Source organism: Tasmannia lanceolata, unplaced genomic scaffold (assembly GCF_043159265.1).
Source record: "Tasmannia lanceolata isolate RefF3 unplaced genomic scaffold, GAP_Taslan_0.1 ptg000037l, whole genome shotgun sequence".
Lineage (NCBI taxonomy): Eukaryota > Viridiplantae > Streptophyta > Magnoliopsida > Canellales > Winteraceae > Tasmannia > Tasmannia lanceolata.
Window position 1 is genome coordinate 3,097,820 of NW_027518714.1, and position 22,008 is coordinate 3,119,827.

Here is a 22,008-nt window from a genome sequence, read left to right on the forward strand (position 1 = left end):
CTCGGATAGGGTTCGGGTTTAGTAAATGGTTCCACAGGTTGGGCTCAGGTTGGCCTCAATCCGTCCCGAGTTGCACCCCTAAACAACACTCTCTCTCATACCCTTGGTGGGGCCGAACAGCACTCTCTCTCTCTCCACACCCTTGGTAGGGCCAAGTAAAAGACCGACACATGGTGATTCTCTCTCTCATACCCTTGGTGGCGCAGGACAACACACTCTCTCTCTCTCTCTCTCTCTCAGCCTTGGTGGGGACAAAAATACTCTCTCTACACACCATATGGAGAAGATTTGATGGGAAAGCCTATCATGTTGAGACCAACAAATGAACGGTTTGGATCTTTTAACAAGGATTTACAACTTTCAATTGTTTGGCCCCACTAAGGTCGTAGAGAGAGAGAGAGAGGTCGGCCCTACCAAGGGTATGAGAGAGAGTGAGAGTGTTGTTCGGCCCCACCAAGAGAGAGAGAGAGGGAGAGAGGGAGAGAGTCACCATATGGTGGTGTTTTACTCGGCCAAGCAGTCGTTATGGAGGAGGTTCGTCCAACACGCTATGGAGCCAAGTTCTTTTCTGTTAAGGCTTTGTTCTTTAATGGTGAGGCCGGAGGTTACAATCTAGGGGTGGCAAACTGGCAATGGTTCGGTTTCGGTTCGGTTTGACCCCCAAAGCGAACCGAACCGAAATTTGAATCGGTTTGGTTTTACCAAACCAAAACCGAACCAAAACTGAATTTTCGGTTCGGTTTCGGTTCGGTTCCGCCAATTTTGCCACCCTTTACTCATAATAATTGCAAATATTCGGATTCGGTTCGGTTTGATACCCAAACCAAACCAAACCGAAATTTGAATCGGTTTGGTTTAACCAAACCGAAACTGAATTTTCAGTTCGGTTTCGGCTCGGTTCCGGTTCGGTTCGGCCAATTTTGCCACCCCTATAATACAATCCCTTACCTACCAAAAAAATGGTAAACTGGTATTTCTAAAACTACAATGTCTACTTGGGATGCAAGAGATCCTAGCATCATTCCTTCTAAGGCAAGATGGTGGGCCACAGTATGGCCGATCCAAGGGCTGAGAATAACTTGTTTTGAAAAGGTTTAGGGAGAACATTTCCTACACACTTGTGTAGGTAAGTTACCTACACACTACCTTAAAATACAGTGGGGGCCCACATTGTTTGGGTGATCCAAACAATTCATTTGAATGGTCCTCACATAGATAGGGTGTCCACAAAAAATAGCCTTCCCTCCTCATTTTCAGCTCTCTGACCTACCATATTTTCATTTGAAATTGGAGATGAACTCTGTAGGAGAAGAAACCAGTGAGTTTCTTTGGTGGCTGTAATTGAGAGATCAAGGATAAACGAGCTGGAAATTCAAGGCTCATTTCTTGATTTCCAGCAAGGTTTTCTCACTGTAATCGATCGAGCAAGGATCCTTGCAACCTCATGTTTGGATCAATCCTGGAATTTTACAAGATTTCAAGAAATGAAATCCGTGTGATCTACTTGACTGTTTGTGAATTTCTTTGTTAGTAATTGCTAGCTGGAAGTCGTGAATTACATTTGTCCTTGATTGAAACTAACAAATGATGGATTACATCTGATGACATGTTGAGCTCCTCGTAAATCCATGGAGTCGCAACAAATTTAGCTCTGTTGTTGGTGCGTTGAAGCTACTGTGAGCGAAGGTTCTTCTCTGTGCTCGTAAATCATATTTCTCTTTTAGATCTCCTCTTTGGTAAGGCCTCTGTTCCTTGTTCAAAGAAATTAGTACGGCATGTTGTATTTCTAGGGAAAATTGGTTGTAGTTTCCATATTTCTACAAGTTAATCTCAGATCTGCAAAGTCCTTCCCATTTTTCTTCGAGATTAGAGAATTTGCTGTTAATCTTCTTTCTTGGACTGTGGTGGAGGCTTGAGTCCAATGGATGACTTTTCTCATGTGGTTATTGGTCGAACAAGGGTTTGGAATTTGTAAAAGTTTCAAGAGGACATAGTGCGTGTTTGGCGTACCGTTTAAAACACCGTTTGGCGTTTGAAACACCGTTTTGGAGCCAAACGGCCGTTTGGGAGTGTTTGGGTGTGCAGCCACCGTTTGAAACACCGTTTTGAACGGAGTTTTTGGGCTGTGGGTTTTTACGTGTTTGACCTCACCAAAACCCATTTTTACATATATGCGTGCGACTTTATGCGTTACGTCAAATACCAAAAAAGTGGGGGTGTTAATATCATTCTTGAGGATACAAATTTGTTAAATTGTTAATATTTAATTGAAAACAAGGGGCTGCTGATATCATTATATGATCTCTTAATTTTGATTTTCTAAAGACAAAAGAATTAAAAGAAACCCTAGTTTCTTACTTTTTTCATCTACTTTGCAAAATTGCAAACCCTCTCACGCCTCACTGCCTCAGCACCTCCACTCGTCCGTCAAATCCGGCAAATCCGACTGTTGAGAAGAAGAAAGAGAAGAACCCCAAAGGTATAGCAATTTTTTTTTTTTGGCAATGATGTTTAATTTTAACAGTGTTTGAATGAGATCCTAATGACCTTTTAATATTGGGCCTAATGAGAGAGTAGTTGAGTTACGTTGAGGCCAACCAAACAATGCCCTTCTTGGTCATTTTACCACTAAAACTCTGTTTTGGGGCATTTGCAACCAAACACACAATACCTCCATTTGCCGTTTAAAACGCCGTTTTGATCTGGCCAAACAAACATGAAAACGCCATTTTAAACCAAAATGCCGTTTTGCAAAACGGCGTTTTAAACGCTACGGTAGGCCAAACACACCCATAGTAGTTCCTTAAAAGCTGCAGGACTGAATCTTAATAAGGCTCCATTTTGAAAATTTTCCACATAGAAATTGAGACTAGGTGCTCAATGAATTAAAGACCTTGTTCTTAGCCCTACATTCTGTTTATGGAAGTTCCCCAAAGAAACAACTCTAGAGCTCCGTGCAATTTAAGCGTCCAAATTGATGAGGGGTTAACTAGCTGACTGTTTTCAGCCATAAGTCAAAAATTCTGAGTTCCAAAGTCTTATTTTTACCCTCTTAACAGTTCCTTATTTAGTAGCCTTTGAGTCATCCACACCTTTGCCACTTACCCTGCATGAGAGAGAGGGGGGGAGAATTACGCACACAATACTAGTGTTGCTGCTGAAATCTGGACGGGTCCCCTGAAGATGACATATGCACACATTACTAGTTAAAAAGAGGGCTAGAGTTGTACCCGCAAGACTGTCCGGTGCTTAAGTCGGGAGCGGCAACCGTTTGAGTTGGTGAGAACTGGATGAGAATGAGAATGAATTATGAATAAGACGCATACCTTCAAGTTTCTCCCCCCTAACTCGAGTCCAAGCCCGTGAAACAACCAATTACTCCAAAAGCTAAAGGAGTTGGAGAAGGTGTTATTTAATCTTTTTATACTTTAACACTCCCCCTCACATGTGGGCCCTCTTTTTATGGTTGGCCTACACGTGGCACATGTGGCCCCTCTTTTGAGTTGGTCATTACACGTGGATTTTTAATATCAAGGAGTTTTAGACTATAACATTTGTTCTAATGCCATGTGAAAAAATCAATTACTTCAAAAGCTTAAGCCATTGTAGAGGTGTTATCTAATCTGTTGTACTTTAACAAAGCCTTCGGAGGAATCTGGCCTTTAAGAGCTCTTTCGTGATTTGGTTTGTTTCTTGGGTATATCTCTTTCCAAGTTTATCTCTTTGAGGCGTTTCTAGAAAGAAATGTGTATTTGTGGCTTTTACCCTTTTCCCCAAACTGTCTTTGAGTCTTCAAGTGATATGTGTCACCTTCTCATTGGGTGACAACAACCCCCATTTTACATCTTTTTTAGGGGCTACTATTGTTGGCAAAATTTTGTTATGGAAACGATTGAGAACACAGAAATGAGAAAGAGAAGTATGCAAGGCAAGCCGAAGCTTTCTCTTATAGACTCTATTTCCCCACTTATGCAGGTGGCTTCACAGAAATAAGTCCCAAGGATACAATGCCTACATCAAGAACAAGGGCTGCACCCCAAGTTCAAGAGAACCAGTTTGCCCACGTAGAGAGAATTGAAGAAGAGTGTAAACAGAAACAGTAAGAAAATTCTAGAGGGAGAAAGAAAAGACAGTAAAACGGCTAAGTGCTGGAATGTTTAAACCCCGTGTCTTTGAGTGTCTTTTGTAGATAATTAGAAGACTTATCATATGGACGGTCCAAACCAACCCAAAGTGAGGATTAATAAGTTGAAATAGTTAGCCTCATTGAATTACATGGAGGTAGCATCTGTTAAAAAGCATTCTTCTTCTCTCATAGTCACACTTCATTGATTATCGGACGTAAGTTTGCCGAACATGATATTATTTTTACGAACAGTCATAAGAATGTGACAAATTATATGGTGTTCGACCGTCTAGTAGTCAAAAGTATCATCGTAGAAATTTGATCCAACGGTTGGACTTGACGGTTGGACACCCTATAGAAACTCCAAGAATGTAACCCTAACTCAATAGAAAAAGGAAATATACTACATGTTTCTGTCAAAGAAACCCAATAAAAAATCAACTTCCAAAACTAGAACTTCTAAAATTAGATATTTTACTTCTTGTAAGGACTCTTTTGATCTTTCCGACATCATAAGTTACTTATCCTAGTTCAAACACACTACTTTTCTTACTTGAAAATTTTCTAAATTAGAAAGACTCTTCTATTCACATTTTCTTTTCACAAGGCCGGTAAAAAAAAAAATGTAAAAATGTATTTGATAAATAAAAATCAAGAGAATGGTTGGGGAATGAAACGTAAATCATTGATTTTTATAATTCAAGTTCCTTGTTTCATATGCTCTGTGAGGATGAAGTACCCCGAAGCCCACTTCCTAGAGTAGTCCGAACTGTTCATTTGTTAGGCCGCCACATAAATAGGCTGTATCCCGGAAATCATTTCCATAGATTGATCCCAACCCTCCGATCTGTAGATGGTTAGATCATCAATAAGTGATTTTTTGCGTTACAGCCTATTTACGTGGTGGCCCAACAAATGAACGGTTTGGAGCTCTCTATGAAGTGGACCCCACTCTACTTCACGCGCACGCAACGTATAAAACATCAGGTCTTAGTTGCTATTTTTATTTTATGGGTTTTACGCGAACCGATCAAAAACTCTCTCTCTCTCTCTCTCTCTCTCTTAGATTCATCTTTCTCTCTGCAGTGTCCAAATTCTTCTTGTATTCGCTAAAACCCTAGTAAAACAATAGTAAGATGGAAATTTCAGTAATGGCAGTGATTAGGGCTTATCGGCCTTATTTCCGAAACCCTCATGACAAGATCGCTTTCGCTGCCCACGCTTCTTTTCTTGCCTCTGGTTATATTCTCACAGCTACTGGTAATCGGGCTTATTCCGATAACGCTTTATCGTCTTCAGGTATCTATTCCTCTCTCTTTTATAGGGAAAAATTTCTTTTATTTTTGTAAGAGTAACATTTTATTTTTGTAAGAGTAGCATTCTATTTCTTGGCTGACATTGTCGATTTTTCTAGGGTTTTGTATGATTTTTTCCCAATCTCTCTCCCTTTTATATATACATACATATATATATATATATATATATATATATATATATATATATATATATATATATATATATATATATATATATATATATATATATATATATATTTCGAAAAGTTTTAGGGGACTGATAAATCGATCCCCATATAGGGCAGTGCTTAGAGAGATAGAGAGAGAGAGATATGGGGGTCAATTTATCACTGCCCAAGTTTTATTATGTCTTGTTTAGAATCTGATTTCCCCCAATTTTCTTTTCATTTGAAGGGCAAGAAGAAGTGGGAATTGATGGCTGGAATGATCTTGATGATTGCTATGGATTTATATACACGAAAACGGAAAAGGAGTCGAAAAAATCAGTGTTGATGAAGTGTTTGATAATTGGAGACAATCTTGCCATTGACGTGCTGCCTTCTGGTGATGAACAGAAGGGACTCATTGATCTGCAAATTAAGTAATGGGATTGCTCTGAAACAAGCAAAATTTTCAATTTTCTAATTCTTTTAGTTATTTTAGTATTTTTTTTTGCAAAATTGACGGGTGTTTTTTTTTTTTTTTTCCCGCAGCGTGAACGATTATGTGTCTGATGATGGTGGCAGTTCGACGGGCTTTGCAGACATGTACAAGAATTTCAAGGGTCTAATTGAGCATTTGGATTCAGGAATTCTTAGTAAACTGGATAGTACAACAAGGACGAAGAAACTTGATACAACCTCCAGGTAGTTTAAAAATTTTCTGTTGATATTTTTGTGTCTGGTGTTTCTGTATATGCATCTTGACACCACATTTAAGGTCTAACTAGAGTTTCAAAACTGAATGTTACAAGGTAATCATGCTAAAACATTCAAGTTCAAATCATATTCGTGTATTAAAACTTTGTATTGAGTGGCATAACTATGTCTATCGCTGATAAACAATATGTTGGGTACTCTTTAGGCATGATTAGTCACAAGTTGACAACACCTATATGAAGTGCTCGTTATCATGGGAGAGTGAAAATGAGGGAATACCCATTTATTGTTTTACATGGAAATTCTAGTTCCAATTTTTTCCTGGAGTTTATTTCAACAACCATTTTTTTATGCTCCCGAGTGGGTGCCTGCCTAGGTTCGAGACCGGGTGGTTAGGTGCCTAACACGTTTCTTGAACTAAGCTGATTGAATACATTTGTTTTGAAGACAATTATATCCATTTAGAAAGAGGAAGAACGTACAGAAAGACAAAAATTTCTCAGAAAAGAGTTACACACTGTGTAGATATTGCCCCTCTATGTGAAACTCCGGCATAATGCCTTCTATGGCCAAGGAATCGGCAGTCGCATTGGCCTCCCTGATAGTTCGATTAAAAGTAATATTTCCCTCCCTTATGATGTTGATGATCTCATTGATTGGGAGCCCCAAGGGCCAAATTATTTTATCTCTTCGGTTTCCCACCAAACAGCATTTTGCAAGTCCACTTTGTTACCCAACCATTACCTTTTATAGTTCATTAGCCACCCTTAGGTATTGTTCGAGCCATTGGTATATTTATTTTTATAGATTATTTTTTAATGGCAGATTTATTTTTCTAGATATGATACTTTTTTGAAAGCTTTTTGTTGATCTGATATTTGTGATACATTTGCTTGATATCTGATTTATATTCATTAATTTGCTGCCGTTATTTATGTATTTAATGTATGGAACCTACTTGGGCCGATTTATTTCCTATTGATGAATGAATTCTATGATTATAATTTCCTGCAAAACTCTAGCTATAATTGATCATTATGTCATGTTTTATTTGTTTTGGGAATGTGTATTTCTGCACATTATGAATTAGGAACCATTCCTATGCCCCAAACATTTTTTGGTGAAAGCCCAATGCCCCACCCCAAACTTCACAGAATTAACATGTGAACCTTGACTTTGCGTCAAATTCCCATGGAATTGTCAAACAAACAACATAATTCAGATTCTAGGAAACAGGAGGATGCCAACCAAACATCATAATAAAATTACCAGGAATTCTGCTTTTTCGAAACTTGAATTTTTGGGAATTCAATCCATGAAATCGTTTTGACGTGCATTTGAGGTTGAAGGTAATCCTTTAGATGGTTGGTTGGGCTACAGATTGTAGGCTGGATTCGTAGATCTTTGCTCATTACATTGGCGAAACCCTTGATTTGAAAAAAAGATTGATGCTTCTTTTTCTCATATTCTGGTAGACGCATGTGTCTTGGCCAACTCCTAGGTAGACACGGAGTCCTCTAGTTTGGCTTTGGCAATTGGGCATACCCATATTCCCCTGTATTTTATTTTATTTTATACACCTTTGCTATCTATAACTTTGGTGTTTTCTAGTACTCATGTGCATATATTCGAGAGTAGCTTTGCATCAAGTTTAATATCAAGCTTGTGAAAGCATGTTTTAGTTGGTTATGATGAGAAAGAGAACTGTTGAATTGAGCCTTCAATAAACTAAAGTTGCTTGACTGATCTTATAGCTTGTTGAAGGATAACATGATTTTCATCAAGATAAGAAAGAACCAAAATATTTAATGGATGTAGGCCTTATTTGGCATTACAAAGTCTACACTAACTTGCCATTCATATTTGCTTGATTTGCCCTCCCTTCTACACAACTTCGTGTAAATGCTATTCTTATACTCTCTTGGCAGGTCACAAACAACTCAAAGAGGTGAAGGGTCTGAACATAATGAAGTCCAACCTGCTCCCGGCGTTCACATTGAGCCTGAACCATATTATTCGGGGTATTCTTTGCAAAAACATAATTTAAATAATTAATTCATAATATTTACATATTATTATTATGGGAAAATGATGTTCACCTCTTTTCTTCCTTGGGCCACCCCCTTGTACTGTAAAAGGGTGCTCATAAATACACTAGAGGAGCTGTCCTAGGGAAGAAAAAAGGGGCGAATATATCACTTCCCATTATTATTTTGCATCATAAGGCCAATATCTAACTTATGAGTCTCTTTATCTTTGTATGTTGATTATATGATATAATGTTACAATCCTGAGTGGGGCCCACCTAGGTATGGGACTAGGTAGGAACCAGCCTGGTGTGGGACAGGTTTAAAAGGGACTTGCCTAACGTGTTCCATCAGTTGTAAAGCTTTTGGCGTATTGGTAAGGTACCTAACATTTTTCAGGGCACACCGACCCTTTTTCACCAACCTTTAAATCCTATCTTTTCCCTTGAAAGAAATACTTCTCTTCTGGCTCATAGGCTTTGCCCCAACGACCTGTAGCTATACTTAACATATCCCCATGGTTTTAAATTTCTATCGAAGCTGACAAGAAATGACTGAAATGTTTACACTTCTATTCCCTCTGAAACGCATACTAAAACCAAAATCGTAATTATTTAAGTGATATATTATACAAATATGTATTACATAATTACATTTATATGAATTGCATCTGAAATGTGGTGTATATTATGTATAAATATTTATATGAATTACATGTGAAATGTGGCATGTACTGAACTATCAGACATGCGCAATAGTACATTTCTCTAGGTGTTTCATGTTGTTAAAACATTATGTTTTTTTTTCCTTATGTGATGGGTTTTTAGTGTTCATTTGTACTTATTCTAGCACTTTCTGAAGTTCCATTTTAATTGTCAGTCATTTGCATATGTTTTCACATGTTTCTATGATTCTATGGGGTTTCTACCAAAATTTCTATCTGAAATAATTTTTTTCCCATTTCCATCATGACTGAAATGCATACCAAAACCGAAACCTGAAACCTTGGATATTCATAGGCGGCCCATCAAAAAATCTCCCTATTGCCATCACACAAACTTGGGTTTCAAACAAATAACCCGCCTTCTCTGACTTTGTCTGCCGAACAAGCTCTTCCACTTCCAGAATCTCCTCTTTTGCTCCATCGATCTATCTTCTCTTTTATCTTTGCAAAATTAGAGTGTGATATCCAATAATATCATGCATGCAAATAATGGCTGCCAATAAGATCAGAAGGCACTACCATTCTTAAAAAAAAAGACCAGAAGGCACTAAAAGGTTTTGGATCTTATGCATTTGTATCTAGTTTCTTAGAATTTTTTTTTAATGCTATGTTGAATTTGACTTTATGGAATATTGAATGCATCTATTGCTGTTTTCTGCGCTAAGAAGTACCGTATATCCTCCAATCCATCCTGCTGGAACCGGCGACCTCTATCCAGGGCCTGGTGCTGGTGTCTATCCCATGAGGTTCTTTCTCGTCTTTAATTCCTCTGTTTAATTCTCTGGTCTCAATTCCCTTAATTCCCAAATCATTCACTGATTCATTTTTATTTTTCTGCACCTGTTTTTCAGAGGCATCAATGACGGGAGCATGCTTGTAGGTATGGATTCTTAACATTACTGACTTATCTGTTGAAGAAAATTTTTAACTCCTATTTTACTTAATTGTTCTTTTGGTGGACTTAGGACCAAATGATCCCCGTTGGTTTGGTGGGATAGGAGGTGGAGAACATCCTGGATTCCCTGGCAGAATTCCGTGAGTAAACTTTTGTACATTATCATTAAAAAACGTTCATTTTGTATATTCGTTTGTTTGCTTTTGTGGAGCGATTACTAACCGTAGGTTTTAATTTTGGAATGGTTGGTTAAAACAGGGGTGTACCTCCAGGAGCTCGCTTTGATCCTTATGGCCCACCTGGCATGCCTGGTTTTGAGCCTAACCGATTTATGAGGTATGAATTTCTTTTGCATTCTACAAAATTTTATCAGCTTTATTCTTTCCTGAAGCTATTGAATTGGTGTTATGGTTTCCTAGTGGTTATGCTTTTGTGGTCCTTGCTGTCTTGCAGCTTGGCAGTTAAAAAATGTAATTCTAACTATTCAACTGGCTTTTTTTTAATAACTGAGGAGTTCTAGGCTCACTTTATGAGCAAGGATTTGTTTTCTTGTTCATGGTCTACTGTACACGTTTAGGGTCCATTGTTGGAGAGAGATCCGGGATCATCCATTTGGCATTGGACTTGTCTTTTCCTGCAATTGATGGATCCAATCACCCCACAGACCTGCATGGTGATTGTGGACCATGACCACACAAAAAAGTCTTGGTCGTTTGGCTACCATAAATTTTTTTCCTGGAATATTAGCTTACCCACTCGTGAGAGAGGGTGGGAGAGGATAGACAATAGGGGGACTGCGCGGGGAACAGGTAAGGAAAGCCTCGAAAAACAAGGAAACAAACGAACTCCACCCAAAATATTTTTTTTAATTTCTTGTTTTGATAAAAAAATACGATTTATCTTTTCCTTTGCCACTTCTCACCCTCTTGCTCATTCATGCCCTTTCAAGTTTCTCCTTCTCCCACCTGCCCTACCCTTCTCTCACCACTTGAGAACTAACTTATCATGAAAAAAAAATTAATGCTGCCAAACACGCCCTAAGAGAATGTTCCCCTATGCTTTCTTCGTTATTATTTATTCACTTGTTGTACTTCAGTTTTTTCCAGTTTTATTGTTGGGTTTTGTTTGTTGCATATATCCGATGCTTGTTTCATAGGAGAAATAATATGGTGCCCACTCGGGCATGCTTGTGTAAGCGGTATGATGGAACTACCACCCTTGATATTTGATCCAACAGCAGCCTCTTAAAAACTGTGCTGCCATTGGATCAAATATCAAGGGTGGTGCCTCTTACACAAGCATGCCCACTCGGGCCCCATATAATTTCCCTATTTCATAAATGTCAACATCAGGATCTCACCAAATCTCATGATAAAATCAGAGGAATTCCTAGTGTGTGTTAGATTTTTTCCGTTTCTTGAATTATTGAAAAACTTGCTTATCTGCACATTTTCTAATCGGGGAAACTGTTGCATCTGTTGTTTTTTAAAGCTTTCTTTTCTCTGTTCAGTGTGAGTTATTGATATTTGAAATTACTTTGACATCTCCAGTACTTGGATTGCTAAGAGCTACCATTTCTTCTTTTTTGTTGATGTTATTGCACCTGTTCCTATAACTTTTAACGTTTTTTCTCTTTTTTTCTCAAATTATGTTGTAGAAATCCCCGGCGGCCCCACGGCGGTGCACATCCGGACATCCAGCACTTTCCTGACGCTGACTACATTTAAACAAGGATGACATCCCTGGCCAGTCTTCTGTTGATATTTTCCCCTCAAAATTCTCTTTTGCCCTGACTACATGTTGTGCCCATACTGATAAGTTAAATACAAGGCACTGTTTTTGTTTTCCCATATTTTTGTGTGGAAATCTTCTCTGGTTTTCATTGTTTGTAAAGATAATATGACCACTCCTGAAGAAACCATGATTGCCTACACTAACTCAGTACAGAAATATAATTGGTTAGTTTTCCAGCATTTCTTTAGCCTATTTTATGTGGGGATTATTTTCCAAAAAAAAAAAAAGAATTCTCTATTGTCGTCGGAATTTCAGGCCCTGCTAGTTCTTGGAATATTTTGTTCCTTGGATTCATTTTGATCAAAATACTCAAAACATGCTTTGTGGTTCATGCAGAGGATAGCTATCCTGATGTTGAACAACCCAATATGGATTTTTCACCATGATGATAGAAATCCTTGGATAAGCAGCCCCTAGTATTGGCCATCTTGCTTGGACAAGTCTCTTGTTTAACAAGTTTGTACTAGTAATATTTTGTCCAAGAACAAAGGTATGATTAGGTACAATGGGAGGCTGATTATTTCCCTAAATTAATTAAATAAATCACACAACAAGAAGCTACCAAAGTGCATTTATCAAAAAATCTGGACCGAAGTTATCAGCTCCCCTTCTCCATAAGACCATGCAAATTCTCTAGCATGATAAAAATCTCATTCAATATGATCTCTTAACCTTTCATTTCCTAGCCATTGTTCCAACAATTGGGATCATTTATCAGAGAATTTATATGATGGGTGGCCGTGAAAACACGTGAAGTCTTGGAAAACAGGTATGGCCCACTTTTTTTGATGATCCAAACCGTTCATCTGTTTGGGCACAACATAGATAGGTTGTGCCCCAAAAATCATTTCCATTGGATGATCCTAACCCTCCAATCTGAACTGATCTGAATATGGAGATTTCCAAAAACCATTTATGGAATCTTCTACAGATCGGAGGGTTAGGATCATCCTATGGAAATGATTTTTGGGGCACAACCTATCTACGTTGTGCCCAAACAGATGAACGGTTTGGATCATAAAAAAAAAGTGGGCCATACCTGTTTTCCAAGACTTCACGTGTTTTCACGGCCACCCATCATATAAATTCTCCATTTATCAAGGGAAGTCATATAATCTCCCGATTCACCCCCTATTCTTCCTCGGCCCACCCCCTCCAAGTGGGTGGCCTGGGGAGGAAAATGGGGACGAATATATCATTTCCCTTTTATAATGCTGTGTGTGGTGGATCATTCACGATACTCCACAATATGGTCTACAAGAAGGGTGGATCTCGAACACAAAACAAACCTAACCAATGTCACTGAATATTAAGAAGCATAAACACTAAACCCTTTTTTATTTATTTCCTACCAAAGAGGAATAGCAATGTTATTAACAAGGGTTTATAAAGGGGCGGGTAATAGTGCAAGGCTTAAGTAGTATTACAACAACAATATTCGGGTACACTCTCGCCCATTGGTACGCACTGCCCTCCAAGTGAATATCCCATGCCGAGGCAAGTCTGGTTACAAGGTTGGTAATTTTCGCATAGGCCTAGGCAACTCCGCCCCTTCGCTGCAGCCACAACATTAACTACATTATTAGGCCCTGTTTGTTTCAGATTATACCAAACCGACTGCGTATAATAACTGATTATATAATCGGTTACCCATAAAAGGATGTTCGGTTTGCATAAATAACAATCGCTTATAAATCAAAAACCGATTACTTGATTTTAACCAAAACCAACTTTAGTATGTAATCTTATAACTACATCTGCATATACTATATTATATATGCGCTGCTGATATTGGCACTGCAATATTTTGATATTTGCACTAATTCCACCTTGTCTTTTATTATTTAACTAGTTGTAAAAAAAGCTCATTAGTCTTGAAAATAATCCGAACAAAATTTAAAATCATCTTTCCTAGTTTTCTACATCGGATGATCCTAACCATCTGATCTAATACCATGACACCATAATATAAATTTCTACGGATTGAAGAGTTTGGATCATGCTAGGGAAATGATTATTGGAGCACGACTAATTTATGTTGGGTATACGAAGTGAACAGTTTGGGTCTTAAAACAAAGTGAGCCCAAGTATTATTTTAGGGAGAAGATATTTTCACTCCCCTAACGTGCAGGCTCCCCTTATAACGTGATTTGACGTGAAAAGTGGGCAACTTTAATGTTTTTTGACGTCAAATCACGTTATAAGGGGTGCATGCGTAATGCGAGGGTGTGAAAATATCATCGCCCTTTTTTAAAATAATATACTTTTTATGGGCTCCACCTTCTTCAAAGATCAATATCATTCATTGTTCAAAGAGAGAAGAAAGAGTACTTTTGTGAGAATAAAGGTGGCCCCTATTTTCTTCTTCCTTGCTCTCCCCCCTCCCCCCCCCCCCCCCCCCCCCTCTCTTTCTGACGGATAAAATCTATCCCTTGCCCAACGCACCCACCCCCAACGTTATTCGTTAAGTTTTAAAGGCAAAGAAAAACATTGAAGGGATGAATTTATCCTGGAGCAGTGAACCATTCTCACAGAAACCGTTAGGGGGTGAGAATTTATCCTCGAGCAATGAACCATTCTCACAGAAACTGTTAAAGGGGGGATTTTATCCGTTTAGGGCGTAGGGGGTGGGGGATATCATTTCCCTAAAAAAAAGACAAAGTGAGTTAGAGCAATTGTCAAAACATATATACATATAATATAATCTTATAACAATATCAGTTTGTGGTTAATCTTGACATTTGAGAAAGGTGAATTATATAGGGTTCGCAAAGTAGTTGTACGTATACCTGAAGATAGAAGGAAAGAAACGAAGATGACTGCCGTGAACAATATCTTCACCCAAGAGAATCCTCCAACAGCCATGTCTCACTGTCACTACTTTGCTCTTTTTCTTTTCCGTTGGGTCAAAGAACTACTGAAACGTTTTATTTATGGTCTGTACAAAGATTTGCAAACTCCCATTTATGGTAATTTTGGATTATCATCAAGTTAAGAAGAAATTAATTCACAGATTTTTAGGGGGACACGGGAGGCTAATGTAGTCAGAAGAATCCAGTGGATTTGATTGCCAGTACACTGGCGCTAGGTGTCCCTAGATATCAAAAAGGGGCGTAAATAGGAGAAATAATATGGTACCCACTCGGGCATGCTTGTGTAAGCGGTATGATGGAAGTACCACCCTTGATATTTGATCCAACAGCAGCCTCTTAAAAACTGTGCTGCCGTTGGATCAAAAATCAAGGGTGGTCCCTCTTTCACAAGCATGCCCACTCGGGCACCATATAAGTTCTCTATTTCATAAAAGTCAACATCAGGATCTGATCAAATCTCATGATAAAATCCGAGGAATCCCTTTCATAGTTTGGGTGTCCGATTTTTTCCCCTTTTTTGAATTATTGAAAAACTTGCTTATTGATTTTGATTGATTTTGGTATCTCCTTACGGGGATGTTTGGCTACCATAAAAAAATAAATAAATTCCTGGAATATTAGCTTACCCACCCGTGAGAGAGTGTTGGAGAGGATAGACAATAGGGGGACTGGGTGAGGAATGGGTAAGAAAAGCCTGGAAAAACAAGGAAACAAACAAACTCCACGCAAAATATTTTATTTATTTATTGTTTTGATAAAAAAAACATATGGTTTATTTTCCCCCGCCGTTGGATCAAATATCAAGGGTGGTGCCTCTTACACAAGCGTGCCCACTCGGGCACCATATAATTTCCCTATTTCATAAATGTCAACATCAGGATCTCATCAAATCTCATGATAAAGTCAGAGGAATTCCGAGTGTGTGTGTTAGATTTTTTCCCTTTTTTGAATTGCTGAAAAACTTGCTTATTTGCACATTTTCTAATAGGGGAAACTTTTTTTTTTTTTTTTTGAAATGACAAATATTATAAAAGAATCACAGGGGACACCCGAAAGGGAATTCCCGAAGTTACTGAACAAAAAATAAAAAAACTAATTACACAATGAATAGGACATCAAATAGGAAATTGATCAGACCAATTCATCGAGTTGCATACCACCCGTCTTTTCGTTAGCAGACCTTCTAACATGGATCAACTCAATATCTGATTCCGCCAATATATCTTCCATTTCGTCAAAAAGATCCAAAAACCTCCAAGGCGGAGCCACCCCACCGCTCAGCCACCGGATAGCATTAAACGAGTCCCCTTCAATAATTACACTCTTCAGACGGTCCCTACTCACATTTTTTATGCATTGAAAGCCGCTTGCACTTCCACCTCCGTAGCGTCAGTCACACCTAAAGGGCCCCAAGAAGTCCAAAGAACCTTGCCGGCATCATCACGACATAAACCTCCCACCCCGGCTGAACCAGGATTCCCAAAGCAAGCGCCATCAAAGTTTATTTTTAACACATCTTGAGGCGGTGTTTCCCATCTCTGCACAACTTTATTAGCCCACTCACTACTCAAACACACTACACCCCATCCTTCCCAAAGATCAAAAGCTGAGATAAACTGTTGCATCTGTTGTTTTTTAAAGCTTTCTTTTCTCTGTTCAGTGTGAGTGATTGATATTTGAAACTACTTTGACATCTCCAGTACTTGGATTGCTAAGAGCTACCATTTCTTCTTTTTTGTTGATGTTATTGCACCTGTTCCTATAACTTTTAACGTTTTTTCTCTTTTTTTCTCAAATTATGTTGTAGAAATGCCCGGCGGCCCCACGGCGGTGCACATCCGGACATCCAGCACTTTCCTGACGCTGACTAAACAAGGATGACATCCCTGGCCAGTCTTCTGTTGATATTTTCCCCTCAAAATTCTCTTTTGCCCTGACTACATGTTGTGCCCTTACTGATAAGTTAAATACAGGGAACTGTTTTTGTTTTCCCATATTTTTGTGTGGAAATTTTCTCTGGTTTTCATTGTTTGTAAAGATAATATGACCACTCCTGAGGAAACCATGATTGCCTACACTAACTCAGTACACAAATATAGTTGGTTCTTTCGGAGAGTCTCTTTCGTATTATGTATTCCTTACCTTTCAGGAATTTAAATTTAAAATTTTTCCCTGGAAAATGAGTTTTCCAGCATTTACTTAGCCTATTTTATGTGGGGATTATTTTCCAAAAAAAAAAAATTCTCTATTGTCGTTGAAATTTCAGGCCCTGCTAGTTCTTGGAATATTTTGTTCCTTGGATTCATTTTGATCAAAATATTCAAACACGCTTTGTGGTTCATGCAGAGGATAGCTATCCTCATGTCGAACAGCCCAATATGGTTTTTTCCCCATGTTGATAGAAATCCTTGGATAAGCAGCCCCTAGTATTGGCCATCGTGCTTGGACAAGTCTCTTGAAACTATTTTGTTCATTGTTTAACAAGTTTGTACTAGTAATATTTTGTCCAAGAACAAAGGTATCATAGGTACAATGGGAGGCTGATCATTTCCCTAAATTAAATAAATCACACAACAACAAGCTACTAAAGTGCATTTATCAAAAAGTGGGACAGAAGTTATCAGCTTCCCATCTCCATAATACCATGCAAATGCTCTAGCATGATAAAAATCTCATTCAATATGATCTCTTAACCTTTCATTTCCAGGCCATTGTTCGAACAATTGGGATCGTTTATCAAGGGAAGTCATATAATCGCCCGATTCACCCCCTATTCTTCCTCGGCCCACCCTTCTAGTGTATTTATGACTACTCTTTTTACAATACAAGTGGGTGGCCTGGGGAGGAAAAGTGGGACGAATATATCATTTCCCTTTATTAAGTGTGATTTATAACAGTTTAATTTCCATGCTAGGGCCTCCTATTGAAGGATAAGCTGTGTGTGGTGGGTAGACCTGGCAAAAAGTGACTCGGACCCACGGGTCCACCCAGCCCGCCCGTAAATTACAGGTCCGGATCACCAATCAGTGACCCGTTTGAAATTGACCCGCGGGTCCACCCGGCCCGTCAAAACTGGGCCGGGCCGGGTGGACCCGCGGGTGCCAGTAGAAGAGCAAAAGTTTTATTTTGACCTTTTTTCCGTAATTGTCATAAGTTTTGAGTTTTCTTTGTAGTTTTTTCGGTAATTGTCATATTTTAGTACATTCTTTTTGGTTTTTTTTTCATAATTTTTCTACTTTGGTTCAACTTTTCCATAATTTTTCATTTAAAACTTAGTACCGGCATGATTATTATTTATTGCTAGCCACATTTGCACAAATCGTACTTCTCCCGATCTTTGCAGCAAAGGATGGGCGACAAGCCGACAAGTAGCATAGGCGAATGTGGCTAGCAAATCCCTATACCAAAAAAAAAATCTTAAAAAATACGTCAAAAATCCAGGTGACCTGCGGGTCGACCAGGCCCGTACTGGCCGGGTGGGGGTCCAAGCTCAATGACCCGTAAAATTTTCCGGGCCATTTTGACCCAGCCCGTTTGACCTGGACCCGTACGGGCCGGGTCAAACCCGGTCCGCCCGTTTGCCAGGTCTAGTGGTGGGCACACATCATGCTTCTCTATGGTCATTCACGATACTCCACAATATGGTCTACAAGAAGGGTGGATCTCGAACACAAAACAAACCTAACCAATGTCACTGAATATTAAGAAGCACAACAGTGAAATAAAGACTAAAGCCTTTTTATTTATTTCCTAACAAAGAGGAATAGCAATGTTATTAAGAAGGGTTTATAAAGGCGCGGGTGGCAGTGCAAGCCTCAAGTAGTATTGCAACAACAAAAATCGGGTCCCCCGATTCCGATTGGTCCGCACTGCCCTCCAAGTGAATATCCCATGCTGAGGCAGGTCTGGTTACAAGCTACGTAATCATAGCATATGGCTATGCATTTCCGCCCGTTCGCTGCAACCACAACATTATCTACATTATTAGGCCCTGTTTGTTTCCGATTATGCCAAACCGATTGTGTATAATAACTGGTTATATATCTGTTACCCATAAAAGGATGTTCGGTTTGTATAAATAACAGTCGCTTATAGATCCAAAAACCGGTTACTTGATTTTAACCAAAACCAACTTTAGTGTGTAATCTTATAACTACATCTGCATATACCATATTATATACGCGATACTGATATTGACACTACAATGTTTTGATATTTGCACTAACTCCACCTTGTCTTTTATTATTTAACTATTTGTAAAAGGTCATTACTCTTGAAAATAATCCGAACAGAATTAAAAATTATCATTTCCTAGTTTTTCTACTTCATATCTTCATCAATTTACCATTGTTTTGAGATTTTTTTTTTTATCAAAAAATGTGTAAAATGATGTTTCCAAGAGCATTTAAATGCTCCTTAACAAGTTCGATTAGGGCACTATTGGAAACATAATTTTACACATGTTTCCAATGGAAAAGTTTTCAAACATTTGCAATAGTCTAAAAAACATTCTCAAAACGTGTATAAAATTATGTTTCCAATGAGTACCCTGCATAACCCAAAATGACAGACTATCTCCCCAAATCTTTTGTCCATCTTTTCTTTAGGGCAATGATATTTTCACTCCCCTGCATTACGCATTCTCCCCTTTAATAAAATAAAGATAAGTTATTTTAGGGGTTGATAAATTCGCCCTCTCTCTCTCTCTCTCTCTCTCTCTCTCTCTCTCTCTCTCTGGGACAACCAGTACTCTCTCTCCTCTCTTTCATTGTTTAGCCCACCTGTACTTTATTCTCACCGCCCCGGTTTGCCTCTGAGGGTGGGAATGTCCTTAGGGGAAGATCTCGGAAACCCCGGTGTAAGAATCTCGTGGTTCCCATGTTGCGGCCGCGTGGAGAGGCGAGATTGTCCACGTTGCTTCCACGTGGAGGGGGAGATTGTTGGGATTCCACATAGAAGCAAAATAGCCCCACATCGGATAAGTGACTTGGATGGGGATGGGTTATAAGGGAATGGGCCATCCCTCTAACGGCTAGCTTTAGGGGTGAGTTCTACCTGGTTAAATTCCCAGCATTCTCTCTTTCAACAAGAACCCTAGGTGGGGCTCAACAATGAGTGGTTTAGATCCTTTAAGTAGGTGGGCACCATAAAAAGTGTACTTTTTTTTGAAAAAAAAATACATGGGACGACCTGGTTCAAAGATCCAAACCGTTCATTTCTTGGGTCACGGTCTAGTAACATTGAGGCCCAACTGAATGGTTTGGATCTTCGAATGAGGTGAGCTTCATTGTATTTTTTTTAAATATATGTTCACCTATGCACGGATGCAACATACAGTGAGGCCCACCCTATTTTATGACTCCCACTTGCACACATCATATGCTGTATATTTTTAGAAATTTTACTGTGTCACTTTCGTTCGAAGTTTCAAACTATTAATTTGTTGAGCCTCAATGTAAATAGGTCGGGGCCCATGAAATCATCTCCATCGGATGATCCTAACCATCCGATCTAATACCATGACATCATATGTATAAATTTCTACTGCTTGAAGACTTTAAATCATCCTAGGGAGATGATTTTTGGAGCACGGCCTATTTATGTTGGGTATACGAAGTGAACAGTTTGGGTCTTAAAACTATGTAAGCCCAAGTGATTTTTTTAAAATAATACACTTTTTATGGGGTCCACCTTCTTCAAGATCAATACCATTCATCTCTTAAAGAGAGTACTTTTGTGAGTGTAACTACATAAGTACAGGTGGCCAATTTATCAGCCCCCTATTTTCTTCTTCGTTGGCAATTTGGCATGTTAAAGCCTTGGTTGGTGAACCACATAGGATAAAAAAATCCAACAATTTGTAACTCTCAAAAGTGGTCAAAATCCAAAAAAGGTAACGTGAGTTAGTGCAATTATCAAAACATACTAGTGCCAACATTAGTAGCCTATACATATGATATAATCTCACAACAATATCAGTTTGAGGTTGATCTTGACACTTGAGAAAGATGAATTATAGGGTTGGCAAAAAGTAATTGTACCTGAAGATAGAAGGAAAGAAACCAATATGACTGCCGTGAACAATTTCTTCACCCAAGATTAGGGGTGGCCAACCGGTTCGGTTCTCGGTTCTCGGTTTTTTTTTTTCAGTTCTCTGGTTCTAATGGCTAATTACTAATTACTAATTATAATTTATAAAAAACTTTTAATTAAAGTTATAATATAAGTTACTTTCTTATTATAAGAATAGTATCTATTAACTATTACTTATTAATATTATAAGTAATTTATATTAATAAGTATATGTATAATAGAAATATAAAAAATATTATATATATATATTCAAAAGTTCGGTTCTTCGGTTCCAGAACCGAACCAAAAATTTTAGACCCGGAACCGAACCGAATAAGTTCGGTTCTCCATCAGTGGAACCGAACCGGACCCAAAGTATTTTTAAACAGTTCGGTTCCGGTTCGGTTCTTCGGGTCTGGTTCGGTGGGTAATCTGGACTGTTGATCTGGTGGACAATAATGAAATAGCCGTAATTTTTATTTTATTTTTTGAACTGGTGACTTTTTATTACTTAGAAGAAGACAATGAGCAAGGCAGTCATATGGCCAAAATTACAAACATCACATATAGAAACAAAGAACATAAAAACACATTCAAGATCTCCCCTCACGGGGAGAGGAAATAAAAAAAATTAACCGGGTTCTTCCCACTCCTAATCGAGCTAGATGATCCGTGGCTTCATTTGCCGCCCTATGATGTAGGTAATCCTACGACCTTCTACCTGTTCCAAAATCCGTCAAAAAGTTCCGCAAATCTCCATGGATGAGGAGATCAGCCTTCGAATCATCTGATGACGTTCAGGGAATCTCCTTCCACAATGAGATTGTCCATATTTCTATCCACCAACCGACTAAGGCTTTGAAGGATTGGCCTCACTTTCACTCCATTGGAGCCTTTAATACCAATCGGACCTTAGAATGCCCATCCCATATGCATTCAGTGGGGATGCTAAAATGAAGGGTGCCTCCTTGGATCCAGGGGCGGAGCTACATGTAGCATAAGGGGGAAGCCGCCCCTATTGAATGGGCAAACTCCTTAATAGGCCCAACTCAATTTGGCCCAGCCTTGTGCATAACCTGCCCCCCTTAATTATGTATAAATTCTAGCTCTGGCACTGCTTGGGTCCACATCATTGAAGTGCATAAATTATTTCATTAGTGTCATTATAAATACTCTTGATGACATGGATTCAAGGCGCCCAGGTTGTAGGATGGGTTGGCAAAATAGTTTTACCTGAAGATAGAAGGAAAGAATCAAAGAAACCAATATGCTGCCACGAACAATTTCTTCGCCCAAGAGAATCCTCCCATAACCATGTCTCACC

At 38.8% G+C, this 22,008-nt stretch overlaps 1 protein-coding gene and 1 long non-coding RNA gene across 3 annotated transcripts; one reads left to right on the top strand and one right to left on the bottom strand.

Annotated features, from left to right (window-relative positions):
- The first annotated feature begins 5,144 nt into the window (after positions 1-5,144).
- Positions 5,145-11,918, top strand: LOC143862120 (putative proteasome inhibitor). 2 transcript variants are annotated; one of them, XM_077373113.1, is made up of 9 exons: positions 5,145-5,425; positions 5,836-6,022; positions 6,135-6,287; positions 8,228-8,320; positions 9,716-9,796; positions 9,902-9,930; positions 10,016-10,085; positions 10,204-10,281; positions 11,603-11,918. In XM_077373113.1, exons 1-9 carry the CDS (start codon positions 5,263-5,265, stop codon positions 11,670-11,672), a joined length of 924 nt encoding a protein of 307 aa, XP_077229228.1. In that variant the 5' UTR covers positions 5,145-5,262; the 3' UTR covers positions 11,673-11,918. The 2 variants fall into 2 exon arrangements, with proteins under 2 accessions (XP_077229228.1, XP_077229229.1); XM_077373114.1 differs by having other exon boundaries at positions 9,719-9,796.
- A 1,111-nt stretch (positions 11,919-13,029) lies between these two features.
- On the bottom strand, positions 13,030-14,687 carry LOC143860517 (uncharacterized). Its single transcript, XR_013239741.1, has 2 exons — positions 14,529-14,687; positions 13,030-13,295 (listed from the first exon to the last, which is right to left on the bottom strand). It is a non-coding gene; the product is annotated as an uncharacterized LOC143860517 (long non-coding RNA).
- Positions 14,688-22,008: the final 7,321 nt, after the last annotated feature.